General features: G+C 48.4%; 1 protein-coding gene across 1 annotated transcript in view; it reads right to left on the bottom strand.

Annotated features, from left to right (window-relative positions):
- tmem8b (transmembrane protein 8B) overlaps positions 1-27,446 on the bottom strand; it is a 292,912-nt gene that overhangs the window by 160,325 nt on the left and 105,141 nt on the right. Inside the window, exons 3-5 of the mRNA XM_085969962.1 lie at positions 23,208-23,415; positions 17,414-17,547; positions 8,720-8,988 (exon numbers count right to left, since the gene is read on the bottom strand). Of these exons, the coding sequence (XP_085826088.1) occupies positions 8,720-8,988; positions 17,414-17,547; positions 23,208-23,415 (611 nt within the window). The remainder of the gene's footprint in view (positions 1-8,719; positions 8,989-17,413; positions 17,548-23,207; positions 23,416-27,446) is intronic.

Raw genomic sequence — 27,446 nt, 5'->3', positions numbered from 1 at the left:
CCAGTACAGCCGTCTCATCAGCTCTCAAAGTGGCCAGGAGCTGGATGCTGATTGTCTTTGTATCCAGGGTGTTAGGTTTGATTTAAACCTGTATAGGGGCCTGGTCAGGCCGCACTTGTGAGTACTGTGCACTGTTCTGATCTCCATACTAAAAAAAGGACATAGAAGCACTGGAGAAAGTGCAAAAAACGATTTACAAGGATGGTACCGGAACTGAGAGATTACAGCTCTCGGGAAAGACTGAACAGCTGGGGGCTTTTGTCTTTAGGAAAGAGAAGAGTCGGAGGTGACCTGATCGCGGTCTTTAAAACTATGAATGGGTTGGACAGGGTAGATGTGGAGAGAATGTTTCCACTTGTGGGAGAATCCAAAACTAGGGGCCATAAATACAAGATAGTTACTAATAAATCCAATAGGGAATTCAGGAGAAACTTCTTTATCCAGAGAGTGGTTAGAATGTGGAACTCGCTACCACAGGGAGTGGCTGAGGCAAATAGCTTAGATGCTTTCAAAAGGAAACTAGACGAGTACATGAGAGAAAAGGGAATATAAAGATATGCTGAAAGGTTGAGATGAGTTAGATGGGATGGGAGGAGACTCGTGTGGAGTATAAACACCAGCACTGACTAGTTGGGCCGAATGGCCTGTTTCTGTGCTGTATATTCTATGTAAACAAATAGTTCAAAAGGCGCTGGTTCCCAGGTGGCAGGGTAGCTAAATACAGCAGGTCAGAAAGTTCTCCTGAGAGGGTACAGGAAACTTTGTGCTATCCGGCACCGACGGGACCGAGCTGTTGCCGTTCCCTAAAAACTGCCGGACACTCCAGCGTTAATGTTGAAAGATACGGAAGCTTCTGAGCTCCGTATCTGTCAACAAACCCTGTTGCTTAGCAACAGCTTCTAAACAGTCCAAGCGTCTCTGTAGCATCTCTGTAGCATCTCTGTAGCTTAGCAACAGCTTCAGCAGGCCTTGCAGAGCTTGACTGTTGAGGAAAAAAGCAGCGAGAAAAAAAAAACGGCACCTGATTTTTGCCAGTGGCTCGAGCATTCCGGACAGTTAGCCTCCGGATAACACAAAGTTTCCTGTACATGGAAACATAGAAATATGGAAGATAGGAGCAGGAGTAGGCCATTCAGCCCCTCGAGCCTGCTCCGCCATTCAATGCGATCATGTCTGATCATCCAAATTCAGTACCCGGTCCCTGCTTTCTCCCCATACCCCTTGATCCCTTTAGCCTTAAGAAATATATCCAACTCCTTCTTGAATATATTTAATGAATTGGCCTCTACTGCCTTCTGTGGTAGAGAATTCCACAGGTTCACCACTCTCTGGGTGAAGAAATTCCTCCTCATTTCTGTCCTAAATGGCTTACCCCTTATCCTTAGACTATGACCCCTGGTTCTGGACTCCCCAACCATCGGGAACATCCTTCCTGTCCAGTCCTGTCAGAATTTTATAAGTTTCAATGAGATCCCCTCTCATTCTTCTAAACTCCAACGAGTATAAGCCCAATCGACACAATCTCTCCTCATATGTCATTCCTGCCATCCCAGGTATCAGCCTGGTGAACCTTCGCTGAACGCCTTCCATGGCAAGAACATCCTTCCTCAGATAAGGCGGCCAAAACTGCACACAATACTCAAGATGTGGTCTCACCAAGGTCCTGTACAACTGCAGCAAGACATCCTTGTTCCTATACTCGAATTCTCTCGCTACGAAGGCCAACATACCATTTGCCTTCTTAACCGCCTGCTGCACCTGCATGCTTACCTTCAGCGACTGGTGCACAAGGACACCCAGGCCTCGTTGCACTTCCCCTTCTCCCAATCTATTGCCGTTCAGATAATAATCTGCCTTCCTGTTTTTGCCACCAAAGTGGATAACCTCGCATTTATCCACATTATACTGCATCTGCCATGCTTCTGCCCAATCACCCAACCTGTCCAAATCATCCTGGAGTTTCTCGGCATCCTCCTAAGAAAGGAGGAAGAGGAAAAAACAGGGAACTATAGGCCAGTTAGCCTGACATCAGTAGTAGGCAAAATGCTAGAATCTATTATTAGGGACGTGGTAACAGTGCACTTAGAAAATCGTAATATGATTAGGCAGAGTCAACATGGTTTTATGAAAGGGAAATCGTGTTTGACAAATCTGTTTGAGTTTTTTGAAGATGTAACTAGTAGGATAGATAAGGGGGAACCAGTGGATGTAGCCTATTTGAATTTTCAGAAGGTATTCGATAAGGTGCCACAAAAGAGGTTATTACAAAAAATTAAGACTCATGGGATTGGGGTAATATATTAGCATGGATTGAGGATTGGTTAACGGACAGAAAACAGAGAGTAAGAATAAACGGGACTTTTTCGGGTTGGCAGGCTGTAACTAATTGGGTACCGCAAGGATCAGTGCTTGGGCCTCAGCTATTTACAATCTATATTAATGACTTAGATGAAGGGACTGAGTGTAACGTATCCAAGTTTACTGATGATACAAAGTTAGGTGGGAAAGTAAGCTGTGAGGAAGACGCAAAGAGGTTGCAGAGAGAGATATAGACAGGGGCAAGAACATGGCAAATGGATTACAGTGTGGGGAAGAGTGATGTTATCCACTTTGGTAGGAAAAACAAAAAAGCAGAATATTTTTTAATGGTGAGAGACTGGGAAATGTTTGCATTCAGAGAGACCTCGGTGTCCTTGTACATGAATCACAGAAAGTTAACATGCAGGTACAGTAAGCAATTAGGAAAGCAAATGGTATGTTAGCTTTTGTTACAAAGGGATTAGAGTAAAAGAGTAAAGAAGTCTTACAATTATACAGGGCATTGGTGAAGCCACACCTGGAGCACTGTGAACAGCTCTGGTCTCCTTACCTAAGGAAAGACATATTTACCTTAGAGGGAGTGCAACGAAGGTTCACCAGACTGGTTCCTGGGATGAGGGGATTGCCCTATGAGGGGAGATTGAGTAAACTAGGCCTATATTCCCTAGAGTTTAGAAGAATGAGAGGTGATCTCATTGAAACATATAGGGGGCAAAATTTGGTTGCTTTGCGCTTCCTGTTAGTGCCCCCAGGGGGCGCAAATGGGGCGCAAAGCAACTAGCGCCCAGGTGCGATGCCGCTAATGCCTCCCGCGAAATTCAGCGGGAGGTTAGCAGCGGTCGTAGCTGGTAGCGCCCCGCAGCGCTGCACCTCTGGCAATGACGTCATTACCGTGCGCAGCGCTCCGCTCGCGGCTCAGCCGCAAACATGGGTCACGCCCCCTGACGTGCCGCCGGGTGCCATGTCCAACAGGGTCAGGGGGGCGTATGTGCAGCCGGGGTGGTGATATTTAAAGTAGAGGTGCCGGGCGGCCATTTTTTTTGGGCCGCCTGCCAGCACCTGCCCCCTCTGCCCTCCTCCCGCGGGGTGCCGGCCGCGATCGGGCAGCCCGGCACTCCTCTTGAGTGCCGGGCTCTTTTGCCGGCACTCCGCTTCCCGGTGGTCCAGCAGGTCCCCAGTTCGCGCTGCGCAAGGCCCCTCCCCTTTAATCAGGGGAGGGAAACCTGCAGTACCCGCAGCCGACGCGCGTGGCGCTGTTGCACGTAGCACCGCAATATTGGGCTGGAGCGCCCGAAGAGGGAGGGGGAGCGCTTCCAGTAGCACCCCGCCTCCTGCTTGGGGCGCTACCATCCAGTTTCGGGCGCGGGGGCGCTAACATTTCCGGTTTAGCGCCCCGGCGAAGTTAGCGCCCCAAAGGGGGGCATGACCCAATTTTTCCCCCATAAAATTCTTAAAGGGCTTGACAGGGTTAATGCTGAGAAAATGTTTCCCCCTGGCTGGGGAATCTAGAACCGCAGTCTCAGGATAAGGGGTCGGCCATTTAGGACTGAGATGAGGAGAAATGTCTTCACTCAGAGGGTTGTGAACCTTTGGAATTCTCTGCCCCAGAGGGCTGTGGAGGCTCAGTCGTTGAGTACATTCAAGACAGAGGTTGATAAATTTTGGGGAATCAAGGGATATGGGGATTAGTGCGGGAAGGTAGAGTTGAGGTGGAAGATCAGCCATGATCTCATTCAATGGCAGAGCAGGCTCAAAGGGCCAAATGGCCGACTCCTGCTCCTATTTCTTATGTTCTTATGATGATAACTGTAGTGTATGTAACCGTTCTACCTTTAAGAGAACTATTGTATGTAACCGTCCACCTTTAATAGAACTATTTTAGGTGTTGCACTACTTTATCTTGGCTGCTGTATACTGTAATACCGGGAGTGACCACACCGGTATATAAGTGCTGTGTAAGGATTTATTGGGCAGATTCGCCCTGACCTTCGAATAGTAAAGTCCTGTTAAAGTTACTCTTGTAGTCTGTGTATTAATTCACCATATAACCCACAGACTTTACAGTGGCGACGGGTTCGATCTTACCCTGCGGCAGCGACACACCCGAAGCAGTTAACGAGCGTTGAGAAGAGGCACCCGCCCTCGTCGTTCTGCTGAGAGAAGACTCGAGTCTGCAGAGCAAGGAAGAAGGAAGAATTCAGACACGAAGCCTTCCATCAGCAACAGGCAGTGCTCGTCCCTTCTGCCACGGTGGTGAGTGAGCCGATCAGCCACAAGAAGCAAGTCGGCCACGTTGACTGTGAGTAGGGGGAAAATAAAAAAAAAGGAACGGAGGAAGGGCGGTGAACTCGACCACGGTCGGGGGGGAAAGGAGCCGGACAGAAGTCGGGCCCAGAGGCGCTGAGACTGGGGCAGCATGGGGCACGGAAGCCACGGTGCAAGCGGGAACGCAGCCGGTGTGAGAGACCGGGCTACAAGCGGGAACGCAGCCGGTGTGAGAGACCGGGCTACAAGCAGGCTGGGAGACGCAACAGCGTCGTGAGACAGCTAGACCGCGACCGGCGAAAAAGGCCGGGCAGCTACTGAAGCCACGAGGCGCTGCGACCGGGATCGTAAGGCGCGGGAAGATATAAGAATAAATAAAACCGCGGAGAACTCAGCCACAGCCGGGGGAGGAAAGGACCGGACTGCGAGAGGGCTGGGAGGCGCGATTGGAAGCCGCTGAGGGAGAGACAGAGCCCGAGTGAAGGGGGAACGGGACCGAGCGAGGGAGACCGAGCGAGATTCCGCCCAGCGGCTGGAACTGTTCGCCGCCAACGGGTTGCCCCCAGCGCCGGTTGCCGGCCGAGAAAAGGGAACAAGGAACGCACTGAAGCCGGCGCGCAGGCTGCGAACTCCGAAAGCCAGCGGTCGTCGCCCGAAGGAAAGCTTACCCCTCCCGCCAGGGGAAGAAATGCGGGAAGCCGCCAGTAGGCGGGGGAGAAGACAGAAGCGGGAAACCGCCATTTTGAAAGTGGGCGGGGAAGAAGACAAGCGCGGGAAACCACCATTTTTGGAAAAAAAAAAGTAACGAACAAATTCGTTGTGGTTTCTCAAAAAGATAGTGAAGATGCCTAAGCATGGTAACATCAACAACTTCGATTCCGAGGTGGAAGATTGGGCCACGTACGTAGAACGCATCGAGATATATTGTGAGGCCAATAAAATAGCAGATGATGATAAAGCTCTCACCTTATTAAACGCAATGGGGGCGAAGACATACGGGCTATTGAAGCATCTTCTATCACCAGCTAAACCGGCGGATCAGACTTTCGCTGATATTGTTGCTGTCCTGAAGGATCATTTGAACCCCACACCGCTGATGTTGGCGGAACGATTCAAATTTTATGCGAGAACGCAACGGAAAGAGGAAAGCAACGCGGAATACTTGGTCGAACTGCGTAGACTAGCGAAATACTGCCAGTTTGGGGAAAATCTGACAGAGGCATTGAGAGACAAGTTCGTGTGCGGGTTGTCGAGGGAAGGAACACAAAAGCGACTGCTCGAAGAGAACGATCTTACACTTGACAAGGCTGTCCTTATTGCAGCATCACACGAAGCAGCCGCAAGAGGCACTGCGGAAATGCAGCTGAAGGCAGCGGTACTCAGCGTGGATCAAATGACTTCGGGTACAACAAAATGTTATCGTTGTGGGAAGACAACACACGACCAGAACCAATGCTGGTTTAAAAACCAGGAATGTAGAAAATGTGGCAAGCTTGGTCACATAGCTAAAGTATGCCGGTCAGGAAAGAAGACCAACAACAGAAAAAAGTCACCGCAGGAAAAGTACAGCAAGGTACACAAGGTGGCTGAGAAGAGTTCAGATGAACAGAATTCGGATTCAGACCCGAACGGCCAGGAACTGGGTAGTCTGAGAATTTACAATGTGAGTAAGGAAGCTGACCTACAAACTATCTGGGTCACACTAAAAGTAGCCGGAGTCCAAGTGAAAATGGAATCGGACACAGGATCAGCCCTATCAGTCATAAATCGAAGGGATTACAACCGGCTATTCTCACATATACCCTTGAGAGATACCAAGATCGTATTGCAGACATACACGGGGCATAAAGTATACCCCATGGGAAAGATACAAGTCAAGGTGAGAGACAGGGGCAAAGAACACCAAGGAATGGACTTATATGTACTACCTGAGGGAGGTCCACCACTTCTGGGATGGGAGTGGATCAGGGAAATAAACATGGAATGGCACTACCTAAAAGCAATAACGAGTGAGAACTCGGTGAAGACAATCAGCTCAGACTCTGAGACGGATGACGACAAGACCAGCCCAGGTGCGAAAGACAAGTCTAAAATGGACTTGCTGACTAAGGTTGGAAAAACGAAGGAGTGCATAAATACTAATGCTTCAAAGGAGAACAAAGTTTCAGAACAGAATTCCACTGAACAACAACAACATAGTTTGGCAGAGAATTCTGAGTCTGTCCAGTTTACAGACATGCACAAGTCTGAGGAACACCGGGCTCAAACTCAACTCCATTTCAAATTACAACAGCAATTAGAACAATTGAGTTGCCGTCTCGAGCAAGAGATAAAAGCAATGAAAACGTTCTTTGACACAGAGTGGGAGAATCTGGAAAGACAACAGAAACAGCTGAGGGAGAAAAGGGAGCAGGAGCACACAAACCGTCTGCGCAAGGAGGCCAAACGAATCAAAGCTGATTCGGTTTCTGAAGGTGCGTGCTCTAATCTGGTGGAGCAAGATGTTCAGCAACTAAAGGCGCTTGTTAGCAGATTGCAGGCAGAAAAGGCTGAGTTGGTCGCCATGAATTCCGAGCTCCTACTGAAGTTGGGTGCAGCATCACCAGACGATTCATTTGTGGAAATTCGAATGGTGGAGGCTGCGGATGATGGCGAAGTAGAAACAGCAAAGGAGCCCCAGGGCAAGGTTATAAACAGCCCTGCAGCTACTGGGAAACGGATGAGGTCAGAAGAGTCAACGGTCAGCCAACTCCTTCATATGCTGAGGGACAAGACTCTGAAATGGGAACAATTTGGACATGAGTCTAAATCTTCAAAGGAGAGGGGTTTGGAGCTCCCAAAAGTTATTGGAATAGCTGAGGTTGCAACACAGACTGAAAAGATGGCAGCAGAGCAAACCTTGGATGCCAAAAGTACGCTGATTCACGTCAATGTTGAACAACAGAATGCTGAAACAGCTGCTCCAGTAGAGGGATTGAATAATACAATCAATCAATCTCCCAATGAAGTTGAAGTATTGAAATCACGAATGAGGTCATTAGTAAAAGACTTGCAGGAAGCCCAGAAAAAGCTGGATGAAACTGAACGCATGAAGAAGTCTCTTCAGGAAAGATGTCTGGATTTGGAACAAAAGCTGGCTAACGTCCAGCTGGGTATGGAGGAAATAGAAGACCCTCTCGCTGGCCTAGCTCAGGGCGACACCGAATATTACCATGACCTGTTGGACGACACCGAATATTACGATGACCTGCTCTGCCCAGCTTGTGATGAAAACTCCCAAAGTGCAGAAACCATGAAGAATCACCTAAAGTCTAAGGAACATCGGGAGATGGTGGCGCTACTACGGAAAAAGGAGGACGAGAAGGAGGAACGGTGCATGCAGCTGGCAGCTGACAGTGGAGCCCAGATAGTCTCCAAGAAGCAGAAAAGGAAAAGACGAAGCAGAAGATGATGACCATCTGAACCATTATCACCTCTACCAGGTCACGCACGTGGTCTCTCCGTACGGAGCCAAATCAGTTTGGAAGTAGAAAAACTTCCCAAGGTACTCAAGCTTTTAGAAGTCAACAATGCTGGTTCAGAAGTGACGGAAGTTCAAGCTGTTAAGTCCAGTGAAGGACTATTGGATGAGTCACTCCAGCAACGTGAACCGACTACACCGAGACTGAATCTGTGAACTGTTTTCCCGCAGAGACTGAATCTGTGAACTGTTTCCGCAGAGACTACATCTGTGAACTGTTTTTACATGAAGTTGGATATATGTTATGTTTAATGGGGAATAAGTATGTTGTAAGCTAAAAAGGGAGGATTGTAGTGTATGTAACCGTTCTACCTTTAAGAGAACTATTGTATGTAACCGTCCACCTTTAAGAGAAATATTTTAGGTGTTGCACTACTTTATCTTGGCTGCTGTATACTGTAATACCGGGAGTGACCACACCAGTATATAAGTGCTGTGTAAGGATTTATTGGGCAGATTCGCCCTGACCTTCGAATAGTAAAGTCCTGTTAAAGTTACTCTTGTAGTCTGTGTATTAATTCACCATATAACCCACAGACTTTACAATAACGCCTGACCCCCATTTCACTGGGGCACAAGACTCCACGTATCGGGCCGAAAACCTTGACCTCTTACCTCTGACGTGAACCCCAACCCGGAAGTACACGTCGGCGTTGTGGATGGACCTCTCCACCAGGATGTAGTACCACTGCTGCCAGAACGGCACCTGGTCCTGCAGCTCACAGACACGGCGATCCCGACAATCTACGTGGCTGGAGTTGTGAAGGGGTGGTGCCTTGGCCCTGACCTTCAGCAGCACCGGGCAGCCTCTGACCGTCCTGTTACTGTTGCTGCAGTCTGAGAGCTGCACCATCACCTGGGAGGTGTAACTTGGGATGAAAACCCTGAGGAGGAATGAAAGAGTGAAAGGCAGAGGAAGGGAGATCAGAAGAAGAGCAGGCAGATTCAGTTTAGAGTTTAAATGAGCATCAATTAACCCACCAGCATCGACAGCGAGTGCAAGAAGGCTGTTTGGAATATTGGAACAGGAGGAGGCCATTCAGCCCCTCGAGCCTGCTCCACCATTTAATTGGATCATGACTGATCTACACCATTTACCCGCCTTGGTTCCACATCACTTGATACTCTTATCTAACAATAATCTATCAATCTCCGTCTTGAAAGCCCCAATTGACCCCCAGCATCCACATCCTTTTTGGGGAGCGTGTTCCAGATTTCCACTACCCTCTGTGTGAAAAGATGCTTCCTGATTTCACTCCTGAATGACCTAGCTCTAATTTTACGATTGTGTGCCTCCGTTGACGGAGAGCTCACACCTGTCAGACTGTTAATCAGCCTGTGAATCGTTCCACTACTTCACACTGTTCTCCAGGGAAGAGTGTGAAGATACAGCAACACCTTGTGTTTATGTAGCGCCTTTAACGTAGTGAAACATCCCAAGACGCTTCACAGGAGCGATTATCAGAAAAATTTGACACTGAGCCACATAAGGAGATATTAGGACAGGTGACCAAAAGCTGGGTCAAAGAGGTCGGTTTTAAGGAGCGTCTTAAAGGAAGAGAGAGGCGGAGAGGTTTAGGGAGGGAATTCCAGAGCTTAGGGCCCAGGCAATGAAGGCACGGCCGCCAATGGTGGAGCGATGAAACTCGGGGATGTGCAAGAGGCCAGAATTGGAGGAACGCAGAGATCTCGGGGGGGGGTGGGGGTTGTGGGGCTGGAGGAGGTTACAGAGACAGGGGGGGGGGACTGAGGCCATGGAGGGATTTGAAAACAAGGATGAGAATTATAAAATCGAAGTGTTGTCGGACCGGGAGCCACTGTAAGTCAGCGAGCACAGTGGGTGATGGGCGAACGGGACTTGGTGCGAGTTACGACACGGGGCAGCCGAGTTTTGGATGACCTCAAGTTTACGGAGGGTGGAATGTGGGAGGCCGACCAGGAGTGCGTTGGAATAGTCAAGTCTAGAGGTAACAAAAGCATGGATGAGGGTTTCGGCAGCGGATGAGCCGAGGCGGGGGCGGAGACGGGCGATGTCACGGAGGATGCAACGACAACGGAATAATTAGCTGGCGGAGCTACTGGAGGGGAAATCACCTCCACCAATAGGCCCACCCAATGTGTAAGAAAAGGGTTAATTCAACCGTATTGAAGTAGTAATATTAACTTTTAGCTTTTGCCTGCTAAGTGAGTTTCTGTTAGAAGAATTAAAGTGTAATCATAAGACAGGCTGGCTTTATATTGGAGAAATGTGTGTTTTAACATGCGATGCAATACTTCAGATTAGACAGTGGACTTAATTAAAAGAAATACCAGGCAGAGGCAGGCTTTAGCTCATAAGAGGTTCAGCGGTGGGCAACTAACATTCAACCATGGGGTGGAAATATATTCTAGGGTTATTAACTCCACCAACGACACATCTGCAATAGGAATGTGATCAAGTGATAATGTAGCCTTTATTCATTAATCTCCCTGTAACTGTCGCCAGTTGAATGATTTGATTGACAGTTCAGTCAAGGTGAAGCTGTCCCAAAGTTTGGGGAGTTGTGCTTATTAAAACTGAAGTTATTGATAAGGGACGAGGGGAAATAGCTAATTGCATGAGGTAATGCGAGGAACGTGTGGATTACTCAGGTAGTAGGATCGGGAGCGAGGTATAAAAGAGTGGGAGTGCGAGGAGAGGCAGCTCAGAATTCAATGAGGCGCAATCAGCTCCAAGAAAAACCCTCGATCTCTAAACTGTTAGCGGGTTTGAAATCTCCGGTGAACTGGCATGGTGGTGCTAGAATTCACAGAATCATAGAAACTAGCAGCACAGAAGGAGGCCATTCGGCCCGTCGTGCCTGTGCTGGCTCTTTGAACGAGCAGTCGTGCTTAGTCGTCCCCCCACCCCCACCCCCCCCCCCCGCTTTTTGTCCGTATCCCTGCGAGTTCCTCATCCTCCAGTACCCGTCCAACTCCCTTTTAAAATTATTGATGGAATCAGCTTCTGCCACATTTTCAGGTCGAGCGTTCCAGATCCCCACGACTCTGAGTGAAAAGATTTCTCCTCTTCTCCCCTCTGGATCTTTTTCCAATTATTTGGAATCTATGACCTCTGGTTATTGACCCACTCGCCAGAGGGAATTGTTTTTCTCTCTCTACTTTATCAAAACCTCTCATCATCTTGAAAACCTCCGTTAGGTCACCTCTTCACCTTCTGTTCCAAGGAGAGCAGTCCCAACTTTTCCAACCTCTCCTCAGAACTGAAGGTAACATCCTGATAAACCTCCTCTCTACCCTCTCTAAGGCCTTTACATCTTTCCTGAAGTCTGGGGCCCAGAATTGTCCACATTACTCCAGCTGAGGTCTAACCAGTGATTTATAAAGTTCTAGCCTGATCACTCTGCTTTTATATTTTATCCCTCTAGTTATAAACCCCAAGTAACCCATGAGCTTCTTTAACCACCTTATCAACGTGCCCTGCCACCTTTAAGGATTTGTGTATATGGACACCAAGGTCTCTCTGCTCATCTACACTTCTCAAAATCGTGCCGTTTATAGTAAACTGTCTTTCTATAGTAGTCCTCCTAAAGTGCACCATTTCACACGTTGAACTCCATCTGCCGTGCTTCTGCCCAATTCACCATCCTGTCTATGTCAGCCTGAAGCCTATAACTATCCTCAGCATTAGCTACTACTTTGCCAAGTTTTGTATCATCTGCAAACTTTACAATGCTGCTCCCTCCACCCGAGTCTAGGTCGTTTATAAAAATTGTAAAGAGTAATGGACCCAAACCTGACCCTTGGGGAACACCACTGCAAATCACCTCCCCGTCTGAAAAACATCCATCCACCCTCACCCTCTGCTTCCTGTCACTGAGCCAATTCCCTATCCATACCGCCACTTTCCCCTTAATTTCATGGGCTTCTGGCTTCTTAACAAGCCTCCTGTGTGGCACTTTGTCGAATGCCTTCCAAAAGTCCATATATACAACATCTACTGCACTACCTTGATCAACCTTCTCTGTTACCTCGTCAAAGAATTCAATCACGTTAGTCAGACACGATTTACCTGAAACAAATCCATGCTGGCTCTCCTTGATTAACCCGTGCCTTTCCAAATGAAAGTTTATTTTGTCCCTGATAATGGTTTCCAATAACTTCCCCACCGACAATGTTAGGCTGACTGGCCTGTAGTTTCCTGGTTTATCCCTCTCCCCTTTCTTAAATAGTGGTATAACATTAGCAACCCTCCACTCCTCCGGCACCACTCCTGTATCCAATGAGGATTGAAAGATTGTGACCGATGCCTCTGCTATTTCTATCTTTGCTTCTTTCAGCAACCTGGGATACATTCCATCCGGACCAGGTGACTTACCATCTTTCAGTAATGCTAATCTTTTAGTACGTCTTCTCTATCTATTACTATCCTGTCCATAACTTCCCTCTCCTCTTTTAGTGTAACCTTCACAACATCCGCTTCCTTTGTGAAGACAGATGCAAAGTACTCATTTCATACTTTAGCCGTGTCCTCTGCCCCCACTTGAAGATTTCCCTTTGGGTCCTTAATAGGCCCAACTTTTTCCCCAGCTAACCGCTTACAGTTTATAAAATGTTTCAGGGTTCAATTTAATGTTGCCTGCTAATCTTTTCTCATAACCTCTCTTTGTCTCCAGTATTAACTTTTTCAAGTGCAGTGTGTACCATCTACAAGATGCACTGCAGCGACTTGCCAAGGCTTCTTCGGCAGCACTTCCCAAACCCGCAACCTCTACCACCTAGAAGGACAAGGGCAGCAGGCGCGTGGGAACACCACCACCTCCAAATTCCCCTCCAAGTCACACACCACTCTGACTTGGAAGCATATCGCCGATCGTTCATCATCACTGGGTCAAAATCCTGGAACTCCCTCCCTAACAGCACTGTGGGAGTACCTTCACCACACGGACTGCAGCGGTTCGAGAAGGTGGCTCACCACCACCTTCTCAAGGGCAACTAGGGATGGGCAATAAATGCTGGCCTTGCCAGCGACGCCCACATCCCATAAATGAATTTAAAAAAAATTCCCTCCTGTACTTTCCATAATTTCCCTGGCTATTAACTGAATCTTGCTCCTGGCATTCGTCATAAGCCTCCTTTCTCTGTTTTATTTAAACTTTTATTTCTTTTGTCATCCAGGGCGCATTAGCTTTGGATGCTCTACCTTTTCCCTGCAAAGGGATATGCCTATTTTGTACCTGAGCTATCACTTCCCTGAATGCCCGCCATTGCTCCAGTGTTGTTAGATGCGTGTTTAATTATTGTCACTGAATTCCTATCAGTGACAATAAATGCTTTGAGCCCTATTACTTTGAGAAGTAAATTTAGAAGCAAGGACACCCATCCTCTAACAGAAGCACGCGTCATTGATCAATGAAACTTACTGTTGCTCCTACAGTGTCGCTCTGTGTGTCTGCACTGGCCCCATGCCCAGTTCATGCTCCCTGCTTGGGATGGCAAACAGTGCCTGGCTCTGTGTGTGCGTGTGTGTCTACTGGCCCCGAGCCCATAAGCACAGCAGCTGGCATCCATTTGACAGTCCCAGGCTCCGAGAGGCTCGAGTTAAACACGGACACTCCGCGCGCACGTACCAGGCAGTGAGGAGGACAGAACTCCTCGGGGGTTGGGATCGGTGCCAGCAGTTAATGGCACCAATTAACGGGAAAGGATCTGTGTCCTCGGCAGTGATAGTGCCACCTTGGCTCCTTCATCGCAAGAAATCCGACCCTGACATTGACTGGGAGCCAGTACTTCTTTGCCAGGCTGGTAGTGAGGGGGGGTGTGGGACGTTGTGTGGGTAAGGATTGGGCACACAGAGTTAAGTAGCCAATGTCCACACAACTGATCACAGCACAGTTGTGTAAGAGACACATCTCTGTGCTTATTCTAAACAGCACCAAACTCCAACAGAACCAGTACAGCACCAACAGGATCAGCACAGCACCAACAGAACAGCACAAGCAACCACAGCTATACTAGCACCAACACCAACACAAGTAAAAACAGAACCAGTATCACACCAGCACAGCAGCAACACCAGGACCACGCAGAAACAGAACCAGTACAGCACCAACAATACCAGTACAAACACTAATGCCAGCAGCAACACCAGCACAAGCGCCAACAGAACCAGTACCAAGCAGAAACAGAACCAGTATGGCTCCAGCAGAGAAACACAAACATCAACACCACCAGCAGCAACACCAGCATAGCACCAGCACCAGACCAGCAGCATAAGAACATAAGAAATAGGAGCAGGAGTAGGCCATTCGGCCCTTCGAGCCTGCTCCGCCATTCAATGAGATCATGGCTGATCTTCTGCCTCAACTCCATTCACCGGCCCTATCGCCATATCCCTTGATGCCCTTACTAGTCAAAAATCTATCGACTTCTGTTTTGAATTTCCCAGATTTTTTTCTCCCAAATTGGCCATTGGGTTTTTTATCTGGTTTTTCGCCTCTCCCGGGAGATCACATGGGTTCGGGTGGGATGAGAGTGATAGAAGATTTGAGGTTAGGATCAGATCAGCCATGATCTTATTGAATGGTGGAGCAGGCTCGAGGGGCTGATTGGCCTACTCCTGCTCCTATTTCTTATGTTCTTATGAATATACCCAATGACTGAGCCTCCACAGCCCTCTGGGGTAGAGAACTCCAGAGATTCACCACCCTCTGTGTGAAGAAATTTCTTCTCATCTCAGTCCTGAATGGCCTACCCTTTATCTTGAGGCTGTGGCCCCTGGTTCTAGACTCCCCAGCCAAGGGAAACATTCTCCCAGCATCCATCCTATCAAGCCCTGTAATAATTTGGTATGCTTCAATGAGATCCCCTCTCATTCTTCTGAATTCAAGAGAATACAGGCCTAGTTTACTCAATCTCTTCTCATACGCCATCCCAGGAATCAATCTTGTGAACCTTCGTTGCACTCCCTCTATGGCAAGTATATCCTTCCTTCGGTAAAGAGGCCAAAATTGTACACAGTACTCTAGGTGTGGTCTCACCAAGGCCCTATATAATTGGAGTAAGACTTATTTATCAACTTCCCTTGATACAATGCTTTGCTTGTAGAGGAACGTCTCAGATTGTTTTACAGGGGAGAAGATGATGAAGGATGTAAAGATCTTTGGGTGGCACCATTGATGGGACACGACTTTAGGAAAGCTTTGAAGGTAGGAAGAGAAGTAACAGGGTGAATTGGATTTGTTAGTGAGTTCCGGGGTGATGGGGAGGCTGAGAGATCAGCGATCATAGTGGAGCAGCGGGACTGAACAAGCATTAATCCAGAACTGGAGAAACAGAAGGTGCCGGCTGGGACTTCGGGCTAGAAAGGGAGGGACAAAGCCATGAAAGGATTCAAAGCCTAACGACAAAGATCCTGACACTGATCCACTGGGCGAATAGGTGGCAATGGGACTGTAGGACTTCACGTAAGAACAGAGCAACAGGAGGAGGCCATTGAGCCCCTCGAGCCTGTTCTGCCATTCAATCAGATCATGGCTGATCTGTATCTTAACTCCATCTACCCGTCTGGATTCCGTAACCCTGATATTGCCCAGTCTATGCAACCTGTCCTCATAATTTGACCCTTATAACATTCTGGTGAAACTGCACTGCGCCCCGTCCCAGCTTGTCCATATCCCTATATCCTACCTACTCATCTCCTCACCCCATCCCTCAACCCCACCCACCCATCTCACCATATCCCTCAACCCCACCCACCTATCTCACCATATCCCTCAACCCCACGCACCCATCTCACCCTATTCCTCAACCCCACCCACCCATCGCACTCTATCCCTCAACCCCACCCACCCATCTCACCAAATCCCTCAACCCCACCCACCCATCTCACCATATCCCTCAACCCCACCCACCCATCTCATCTTATCCCTCAACCCCACCCACCCATCTCACCCTATCCCTCAACCCCACCCACCCATCTCATCTTATCCCTCAACCCCACCCACCCATCTCACCATATCCCTCAACCCCACCCACCCATCTCACCAAATCCCTCAACCCCACCCACCCATCTCATCATATCCCTGAACCCCACCTACCCACCATATCCCTCAACCCCACCCACCCATCTCACCCTATCCCTCAACCCCACCCACCCATCTCACCCTATCCCTCAACCCCACCCACCCATCTCACCCCATCCCTCAACCCCACCCACCCATCTCACCCTATCCCTCAACCCCACCCACCCATCTCACCCTATCCCTCAACCCCACCCACCCATCGCACCCTATCCCTCAACCCCACCCACCCATCTCACCAAATCCCTCAACCCCACCCACCCATCTCACCATATCCCTCAACCCCACCCACCCATCTCATCTTATCCCTCAACCCCACCCACCCATCTCATCTTATCCCTCAACCCCACCCACCCATCTCACCCTATCCCTCAACCCCACCCACCCATCGCACCCTATTCCTCAATCCCACCCACCCATCTCACCCTATTCCTCAACCCCACCCACCCATCTCATCATATCCCTGAACCCCACCTACCCACCATATCCCTCAACCCCACCCACCCATCTCATCTTATCCCTCAACCCCACCCACCCATCTCACCCTATCCCTCAACCCCATCCACCCATCTCACCCTATCCCTCAACCCCACCCACCCATCGCACCCTATTCCTCAATCCCACCCACCCATCTCACCCTATCCCTCAACCCCACCCACCCATCGCACCCTATTCCTCAATCCCACCCACCCATCTCACCCTATTCCTCAACCCCACCCACCCATCTCATCATATCCCTGAACCCCACCTACCCACCATATCCCTCAACCCCACCCACCCATCTCACCCTATCCCTCAACCCCACCCACCCATCTCACCCTATCCCTCAACCCCACCCACCCATCTCACCCCATCCCTCAACCCCACCTACCCACCTTCTCACCAAATCCCTCAACACTGGGTGATTGAGGCCCGTGCCCCAGGGAACAATTTGCCCGGATCGATCCCCTTCATAATCACGAAGACCTCAATTAGGTCACCTCGAATTCTCCTCTTCTCCAGACAAAACAAGCCCACGATTACAGACCTGCCGCTATCGCATTACATCTCCTAGTGCGCAGAGTGCTCTTACAGACCACAAGATTGACAGGCTGTTGGAGGAATGAATAGGGAGTTTTATCCATTTCCCATAAATGACTGTCAACATTAACAGGAAGAGCACATTTCACACAGTTAGCGTGCTCTCATGCTCCATTATGTCATCTACTTGGTAACATTAGCCGAGGAGGCCTGAGCCTGACTCACTTACTTGTAGAGTGCTGATCTGTTGTGGGCTGGGATCATCTGATCAATCAGGTATCCCGGATACAGGACAGGGATGCCAATCAATCTCTGCACAATCAATTGGGGTTGGAAGAGGTATTGGCATTCTTCATAGAGGCCCTGGGGACGCAAGGCAAAATAAATTAAATCAGACAACACGACGGCTGATTTCCCCTTTTGTGTTTAGGGTAGAATAATGGATCATCAGCGGGTCAGTTTAGCAACAACAACAACTTGCACTTATATACAGTACTTTTAGCGTAGTAAAACATCCCAAGGCGCTACACAGGAGCGTTATCGAGCAAAATTTGACACCGAGCCACAGGGGGAGATATTAGGACAGGTGAGGTAGGTTTTAAGGCGCGTCTTAAAGGAGAAGAGAGAGGCGGAGAGGTTTAGAGGAGGGAATTCCAGAGCTTAGGGCCCAGGCAGCTGAAGGCACGGCCACCAACAGTGGAGCGATGAAAGTCGCGGATGCTCAAGAGGCCAGAATTGGAGGAGGATGAAATTAGCACCTATAGAAACATAGAAACATAGAAGATAGGAGCAGGAGTAGGCCATTCGGCCCCTCGAGCCTGCTCCGCCATTTAATGAGATCATGGCTGATCATCCAAACTCAGTACCCTGTCCCTGCTTTCTCCCCACATCCCTTGATCCCTTTAGCCTCAAGAAATATATCCAACTCCTTCTTGAATATATTTAATGAATTGGCCTCAACTGCCTTGTGTGGCAAAGAATTCCAGAGGTTCACCACTCTCTGGGTGAAGAAATTCCTCCTCACCTCAGTCCTAAATGGCTTACCCCTTATCCTTAGACTGTGACCCCTGGTTCTGGACTCCCCCGCCATTGGGAACATCCTTCCTGCATCTAGTCTGACTAGTCCTGTTAGAATTTTATAAGTTTCAATGAGATCCCCTCTCATTCTTCTAAACTCCAGCGAATATAAGCCCAATCGACCCAATCTCTCCTCATACGTCATTCCTGCCATCCCAGGTATCAGTCTGGTGAATCTTCGCTGCACATATCAGGAGAAAGAGAAAATAGTTCGAAATAGCCAGCACGGATTTCAAAAGGGAGCTTGACAAACCTCATAGAATCCTTTGAGAAGGCAACAGACATGATTGACGGGGAAGTGCAATGGATGGAGTGTGGCCTTTAGGCAAGCCTGTGACAAGGTACCACTCAGGAGATCACTGGAGAATGGGCTATGGAATTAGGGAGAGGGCAGCAAACTGGATTCAAAATTGGTTAGAAAGGAGAAATTAGAGTCGAAGTGAGTCTTGGTGGCCCACAGGGTTCAGTTTGGGGCCAACTGTTCACTGTGTACATCAATGATTTGGAGATAGGCCTAGATGGCCTATGTTATCAGCAAATCCTCCTCTCCCAGTCAGGGCCAGGTGCACTTGTTAGTCAGTTTCCATATAATCACCACTCAGTAATCCAAAACATATATAATCACTCCAAGGTATCAAATACTTTCTATATAACCACTCGCAGGGATAGGATCAGGAGGAGGCCATCCAGCCCCTCAAGCCAGTCCGTCGTTCAATTAGATCAGAGCTGATCTGCACCTGAACTCCATTTACCCGCCTTTGCTCCATATCCCTTAATACCCGTACCCAACAAAAATCTATCGATCTCAGTCTTGAAATTTTAATTGATCCCAGCACCCAGAGCTTTTTGGGGGAGAGAGTTCCAGATTTCCACCACCTTTTGTGTGAAGGAGTGCTTCCTGACATCACCCCTGAACAGCCTGGCTCTAATTTTAAGGTTATGCCCCCTTGTTCTGGACTCAGCAGGGAAAATAGTTTCTCTCTATCTACCCTGTCGAACCCCTTTTATCTTTTTAAACACCTCGATTAGATCCCCTCTCAACCTTCTAAACTCAAGGGACGACAAGCTATTTATGCAACCTGTCCTCATAATTTAACCATTTTAGCTTCAGTATCATTCTGGTGAATCTGCGCTGCACCCCCTCTCCAAGGCCAATCTATCCTTCCTGAGGGGCGGGACCCAGAACTGGACGCAGTTACTCCAGACGGGGTCTGACCAAGGCTCGGTACAACTGGAGCATCGCCTCCCCCCCTTTGTAATCTAGGCCCCTCGAGATAAAGGCCAATATTCCATTAGCCTTTTGTACATGAACACACAAATCCCTTTGTTCCACCACAGCTCCTCGTCTCTCACCATTAAGAAAATATTCAGATTTGCCTTTCTCGGATCCAGAGTAGATGACCTCACACTTAACCCACATTGAGCTCCATCTACCTTAGTTTTGCCCACTCACTTAATCGGTCCATGTCCATTTGTAACTTCCTGCTCCCATCTACACAACTTACTGTTCCTCCTAACTTACTGACCTATAGAGTCCTGGGGGGAAAAATTCGGTATCGCCCCACTTGGGGCGCCATTATCGGCCGTGCGCAAAGTTTAGCGCCTGGCGCTAATTATCTCCTCCGACAGCAAACTTGGCTTTTATCGCCCCTGGAGGTGATTGGAGCGCTAAATCAGGCGCTTCACACCTCTCAAGGCGCAAAGGCCGAGGAGCGAGGCGCTACCTCAGAGCGCTGGCGAAGCAAGGAAGGGCAAATACAAATAAACCTGCAAAGTGCTGCTCAGTACTCAAAACTCCTTCACACAGCGTTGAATCTCTCCAGAAGTCTCTCTCTCTCTCTCTCTCAGAATGTGTGGTGCAAAAATGTCACCGACAAAAAAAGGCAGGAAGCGGTCGCCTTTAAATAGCGCTCCCCCAGTCCCTTTCTGACAGCATAACACTCCCCTCAACCTGTCGTTGCTAGCGGCAGGCGGTAAGGCAGGGGCGCCACTCAATATCCAGTCCAGGGCGCTAACAGGGCGTTGTGCACTCAAATGACGTCACATTCTGCCGGGGCAGGAGATCGTGGCGGTAGTGTTTAGCGCCGCCGCAAAATGTCTAGTTAATTTCGCGAGCGTCACAAACATTGCCGCGCCCGGGCGCTAGTTGCTTTGCGCCCCACTTGGCACCCTCTTAAGGCGCTAATAGGAGGCGCAACCAACTGAATTATTCCCCCATAGAGTTATACAGCACAGAAAGAGGCCCTTCGGCCCATCATGTCCACACCGGCCATCAAGCCCTGTCTATTCTAATCCCATTTTCCAGCACTTGGTCCGTAGCCTTGTATGCTGTGGCGTTTCAAGTGCTCATCTAAATGCTTCTTGAATGTTGTGAGGGTTCCTCCCTCTACCACCCTTTCAGGCAGTGAGTTCCAGATTCCAACCACCCTCTGGGTGAAAAAGTTTTTCCTCAAATCCCCTCTAAACCCCCTTCCCCTTATCTTGAAACTATGCCCCCTGGTTATTGACCCCTCTACTAAGGGGAAAAGTTCCTTTCTATCTACCCTATCTATGCCTCTCATAATTTTGTACACCTCAATAAGGTCACCCCTCAGCTTTCTCTGCTCTAAGGAAAACAACCCCAGCCTGTCCAGTCTCTCTTCATAGCTGAAGCGCTCCAGCCCAGGTAACATCCTGGTGAATCTCCTCTGCACCCTCTCCAATGCAATCACATTCTTCCTATAGTGTGGCGACCAGAACTGCACACAGTATTCCAACTGTGGCCTAACTAGCGTTTTGTACAGCTCCATCATAACCTCCCTGCTCTTATATTCTATGCCTTGGCTAATGAAGGCAAGTATCCCATATGCCTTTTTAACCACCTTATCTACCTGTCCTGATGCCTTCAGGGATCTATGTACATGCAGACCAAGCTCCCTCTGATCCTCTGTCCTTCCTAGGGTCCTACCATTCATTGTGTATTCCCTTGCCTTGTTAGTCCTCCCAAAATGCATCACCTCACACTTTTCAGGGTTAAATTCCATTTGTCACTGTTCTGCCCATCTAACCCACCCACCTATATTGTCCTCTAGCCTGAGGCTTCCCTCCTCGCTATTTACCACTCCACCAATTTTCATGTCATCTGCGAACTTACTGATCATACCTCCTACATTCATATCTAAATCATTAATGTACACTACAAACAGCAAAGAACCCAGCACTGATCCCTGCGGTATACCACTGGACACAGGCTTCCAGTCACAAAAACAACCTTCGACCATCACCCTCTGCCTCCTGCCACTAAGCCAATTTTGGATCCAATGTGCCAAATTGCCTTGGATCCCATGGGCTCTTACCTTCTTGACCAGTCTCCCATGCGGGACTTTGTCAAAAGCCTTACTGAAGTCCATGTAGACTACATCAACTGCACTACCCTCATCCACACACCTAGTCACCCCCTCGAAAAATTCAATCAAATTGGTTAGACATGATCTCCCCCTGACAAAGCCACGCTGACTATCCTTGATTAATCCTTGCCTCTCCAAGCGGAGACTAATTCTGTCCCTCAGAATTTTTTCCAATAATTTCCCTACCACTGGCCTGCAATTCCCTGGTTTATCCCTACTACCCTTCTTGAATAATGGTACTACGTTAGCTGTCCTCCAGTCCTCTGGCACCTCCCCTGTGGCCAGAAAGGTTCTGAATATTTGTGTCAGAGCCCCTGCAATCTCCTCCCTTGCCTCACACAGCAGCCTGGGATACATCTCATCTGGGCCTGGGGATTTATCCACTTTTAAGCCCGCTAAAACCTCTAGTACCTCCTCCTTCTCAATACTAATTTGTTCAAGTATATCACAATCCCCCTGCCTGATTTCTATGCCAACATTGTCCTTCTCCATAATGAACACAGATGCAAAATATTCATTTAAAACCTCACCTATCTGAACCCCTCAATTAGATTCCAGCCTGTAACTCACTCCCGGGTACCCGTTATTCTATATATAAACCACCCGAACCCCTCGATTAGATTTCAGCCTGCAAACCACTCCCAGATATACATTATCCATCTATTATATATTAAAACTGGTGAGCGGTCGACTAATTCCAGAGGTATTGCACCTGTAGGTGGAGCTGTGAGTCTAACATTACGTGACCTAAGGTCAGGTGACAGTGCCACCTAAAGGAGGTATAAAAATCACATCTTTGCGGGAAAATATTGTAAAAGGTCAATGTAAAAAAATTGTGGGCACTTCGGGAAATCGATGCAAAAGATGTGAGTCTTGGCTCAGTGGTAGAAGGTGGTGGGTTTGAGCCCCACTCCAGAGACTTGAGCTCATAATCCAGGCGGACACTCCAGTGCAGTACTGAGGGTGCACTGCACTGTCGGAGGTGCCATCTTTGGGATGAGACGTTAAACTGAGGTCCTGTCTGCTCTCTCAGGTGGACGTAAAAGATCCCACGGCCACTATTTCGAAGAAGAGCCTGGGAGCTCTCCTCAGTGTTATAGGCCAATATTTATCCCTCAACCAATACCTCTAAAAACACACGATCTGGTCATGTATTTCACTGTTGCTTGTGGGACCTTGCTATGCGCAAATAGGTTGCGGCACTCCAGAGACTTGAGCACATAATCGAGGTGGACACTACTGTCGGAGGTGCTGTGTTTTCGATGAGAAGTTAAGCGGAAGCCCTGTTAGGTGGATATGAAAGATCCTATTTCACTATTTGAAGAGGAGCTGGGGAATTGTGCTGGCCAGCATTCATCCCTCAACCAACATCACTAAAATAGATCACTGCTGTTAGTGGGACCTTGCTGTGCACAAATCAGCTGCCACATCACAACAGTGACTTCACTTCATTGCCGGTAAAGCGCTTTGGGACATCCTGAGGTCGTGCAAGGCGCTATATAAAAGCAAGTGTGCTCCTCCTGCTGCAACTATCCATGACACCTTGGCTGTAGGGTTCACCTTGACTGAAATTTTCCCGTTGTCCTTCGGTAAGTGAGCAGCAAGAAACCAGTCTCCTGGAAGCGGGCTGGTGATGTTAAACACCCCTGTCGTGCGGTTTGGTAGAGTCCACGTCAGAGTGACCGCGAACAACCCCGGCACAATGGTGTCAGTAGGAAACCGGGTGTGGAGAGGGTTAATAACCGGCGGAGCCCCGGATCTGAAATACCTGGCGGAGATTAGGAGAGAGGCATGAGTTAGGTGTAAAAGCAACTATAAATTGCATTTATATAGTGTCTTTAACATAGAAACATAGAAACATAGAAGATAGGAGCAGGAGTAGGCCATTCGGCCCCTCGAGCCTGTTCCACCATTTAATGAGATCATGGCTGATCATCCAAATTCAGTACCCTGTCCCTGCTTTCTCCCCATATCCCTTGATCCCTTTAGCCTTAAGAAATATATCTAATTCCTTCTTGAATATATTTAATGAATTGGCCTCAACTGCCTTTTGTGGTAGAGAATTCCACAGGTTCACCACTCTCTGGGTGAAGAAATTCCTCCTCATCTCTGTCCTAAATGGCTTACCCTTTATCTTTAGACTGTGACCCCTGGTTCTGGACTCCCCCGCCATCGGGAACATCCTTCCTGCATCTTTATTCATTGATGGAATGAGGGCGTCGCTGGCTGGCTATGCCTGCATTTAGTGCCCATCCCTAATTGCCCTTGAGAAGATGGTGGTGAGCCGCCTTCTTGAACCGCTGCAGTCCATATGGTGTAGGTACACCCACAATGCTGTTAGGAAGGGAGTTCCAGGATTTTGGCCCAGCGACAGTGAAGGAACGGCGATACAGGTCCAAGTCAGGATGGTGTGTGGCTTGGAGGGGAACTTGTAGGTGGTGATGTTCCCATGCATCTGCTGCCCTTGTCCTTCTAAGTGGTAGAGGTCACGGGTTTGGAAGGTGCTGTTGAAGGAGTTTTGGCGAGTTGCTGCAGTGCATCTTGTAGATGGTACACACTGCAGCCACAGTGCGCCGGTGGTGGAGGGAGTGAATGTTGAAGGTGGTGGATGGAGTGCCAATCAAGCGGGCTGCTTTATCCTGAATGGTGTCGAGCTTCTTGGTGTTGTTGGAGCTGCACTCATCCAGGCAAGTGGAGAGTATTCCATCACACTCCTGACTTGTGCCTTGTAGATGGTGGAAAGGCTTTGGGGAGTCAGGAGGTGAGACACTCGCCACAGAATTCCCAGCCTCTGGCCTGCTCTTGTAGCCACAGTATTTATATGGCTGGTCCAGTTCAGTTTCTGATCAATGGTAACCCCCAGGATGTTGATAGTGGGGGATTCAGCGATGGTAATGCCATTGAATGTCATGGGGAGATGGTTAGAGTCTCGCTTGTTGGAGATGGTCATTGCCTGGCACTTGTGTGGTGCGAATGTTACTTGCCACTTGTCAGCCCAAGTCTGAATGTTGTCCAGGTCTTGCTGCATATGGACATGGACTGCGTCAGTATCTGACGAGTCTCGAATGGTGCTGAACAGTGTGCAATCATCAGCGAACATCCTGTCTAGTCCTGTTAGAATTTTATAAGTTTCAATGAGATCCCCTCTCATTCTTCCAGACTCCAGTGAATATAAGCCCAATCGACCCAATCTTTCCTCATACGTCATTCCTGCCATCCCAGGTATCAGTCTGGTGAATCTTCGCTGCACTCCCTCCATGGCAAGAACATCCTTCCTCAGATAAAGCGACCAAAACTGTACACAATAATCAAGGTGTGGTCTCACCAAGGCCCTGTTCAACTGCAGCAAGACATCCTTGTCCTGTACTCGAATCCTCTCACTATGAAGGCCAACGTACCATTTGCCTTCTTAACTGCCTGCTGCACCTGCAGGCTTACTTTCAGCGACTGGTGCACAAGGACACCCAGATTTCATTGCACTTCCCCTTCTCCCAATCTATTGCCGTTCAGATAATAATCTGCCTTCCTGTTTTTGCCACCAAAGTGGATAACCTCGCATTTATCCACATTATACTGCATCTGCCCAATCACCCAACCTGTCCAAATCATACTGGAGTTTCTCAGCATCCTCCTCACAGCACACACGCCCACCCAGCTTTGTGTCATCTGCAAACTTGGAGATATTACATCTAGTTCCCTCGTCTAGATCATCAATATATATTGTGAATAGCTGGGGTCCTAGCACCAATCCCTGCGGTACCCCATTAGTCGCTGCCTGCCACTCGGAAAAAGACCCGTTTATTCCAACTCTTTGCTTCCTGTCTGCCATCCAGTTCTCTGTCCAAGTCAGTACCTTACCCCCAATCCCATGCGCTTTAAATTTACACACTAATCTCTTATGCGGGACCTTATCGAAAGCCTTCTGAAAGTCCAAATACACCACATCCACTGGTTCTCCCTTATCTATTCTACCAGTTACATCCTCAAAAAATTCCAGTAGATTAGTCAAGCATGATTTACCTTTTGTAAATCCATGTTGACTTTGTCCGATCCTGTCACTGTTTTCCAAGTGCTCTGCTATTACATCTTTTATAATGGACTCTAGCATTTTCCCCACTACTGATGTCAGGCTTACCAGTCTATAATTCCCTGTTTTCTCTCTACCACCTTTTTTGAATTACTTTTGGGGTTACATTAGCTACCCTCCAATCCATGGGAACTGTTCCAGATTCCATCGAATGTTGGAAGATGATCAGCAATGCATCTCCAAATTCTAGGGCCACTTCCTTAAGTACCCTAGGATGTAGATTATCAGGCCCTGGGGATTTATCGGCCTTCAATCCCATCAATTTCCCTAACACCATTTCCCTACAAATACTGATTTCTTTCAGTTCCTCCCTTTAATTAGATCCTATGTTCCCCGACATCTCTGGGAGGTTATTTGTGTCCTCCTTTGTGAAGACAGAACCAAAGTATGTATTTAATTGGTCTGCCATTTCTTTGTTCCCCATTATAAATTCCCCTGATTCTGACTGCAAGGGACCTACGCTTGACTTCACCAATCTTTTTCTCTTCACATATCTATAACAGCTTTTACAGTCAGTTTTTATGTTCCCTACAAGCTTACTCTCATACTCTATTTTCCCCCTCTTAATTAATCCCTTTGTCCTCCTTTGCTGAATCCTAAACTGCTCCCAATCCTCAGGTTTGCTGCTTTTTCTGGCCAATTTATACATAGTAAAACATCCCAAGGCACTTCACAGGAGCGATTATCAGACAAAATTGACACCGAGCCACATAAGGAGATATTAGGACAGGTGGTCAAAAGCTTGGTCAAAGAGGTAGATTTTAAGGAGCGTTTTAAAGGAGGAGAGAGAGGTAGAGGCGGAGAGCTTTAGGGAGGGAATTCCAGTGTTTAGGGCCGAGGCAGCTGAAAGCGCGGCCACTAATGGTGGAGCGATGAAAATTGGGGATTCGTAAGTGGCCAGAATTGGAGGAGTGCAGAGACCTCGGGGGGGTTGTAGGGCTGGAGGAAGTTACAGAGATAGGGAGGGGCGAGGCCACGGAGGGATTAGAAAACAAGGATGAGAATTTTAAAACTGAGGCGTTGCCGGGCCGGGAGCCAGTGTAGGTCGGCGAGCACAGCATCATTGAGTAGAAAATCTGCAAGCGGCGATGGGGTTTTGAGAAATGAAGATGACAAGAACGGACCTGGAAAAGGAAGAAAGTATTACAAAAAGAAGAAAACGGAGGAGAAAGAAAGCAAAGGGGAAGAGAGGAGAAAGTAATGAGGAAGAGAAGAGATGGGTAAAAGGGGAAGAGAGAATGTAACGGAGAACTGAGGGGAGACACTGAAAGGGAACACAGAGCGGGGTAACATAGAAGATAGGAGCAGGCCATTCGGCCCCTCGAGCCTGCTCCGCCATTCAATGCGATCATGGCTGATCATCCAAATTCAGTACCCTGTCCCTGCCTTCTCCCCATATCCCACTGCTCGAGGGGAATCCACAAGCCTGTCCATCATCCACAATTGCCTTTTAATGGAGTGGCTTGCTAGGCCATTTCTGTGGGCCTAGAGTCACATATAGGCCAGAGCAGGTAAGGGCATTAGTGAACCAGATGGGTTTTTACAACAATCCGGTAGTTTCATGGTCACCATTACTGATACTAGCTTTTTATTCCAGATTTATTTAATTAACTGAATTTAAATTGCCCAGCTGCTGTGGTGGGGTTGGAACTCACATCTCTGGATCATTTATCCAGGCCTCTGGATTACTAGGCCTCTTTCATCACCATTTC

The sequence above is a fragment of the Somniosus microcephalus genome, chromosome 1 (assembly GCF_052327205.1).
Source record: "Somniosus microcephalus isolate GS21.2 chromosome 1, FLI_Smic_1.0, whole genome shotgun sequence".
Lineage (NCBI taxonomy): Eukaryota > Metazoa > Chordata > Chondrichthyes > Squaliformes > Somniosidae > Somniosus > Somniosus microcephalus.
The sequence above is the reverse complement of the archived record's forward strand: the minus strand, read 5'-3'. Positions and strand labels throughout refer to the sequence as shown.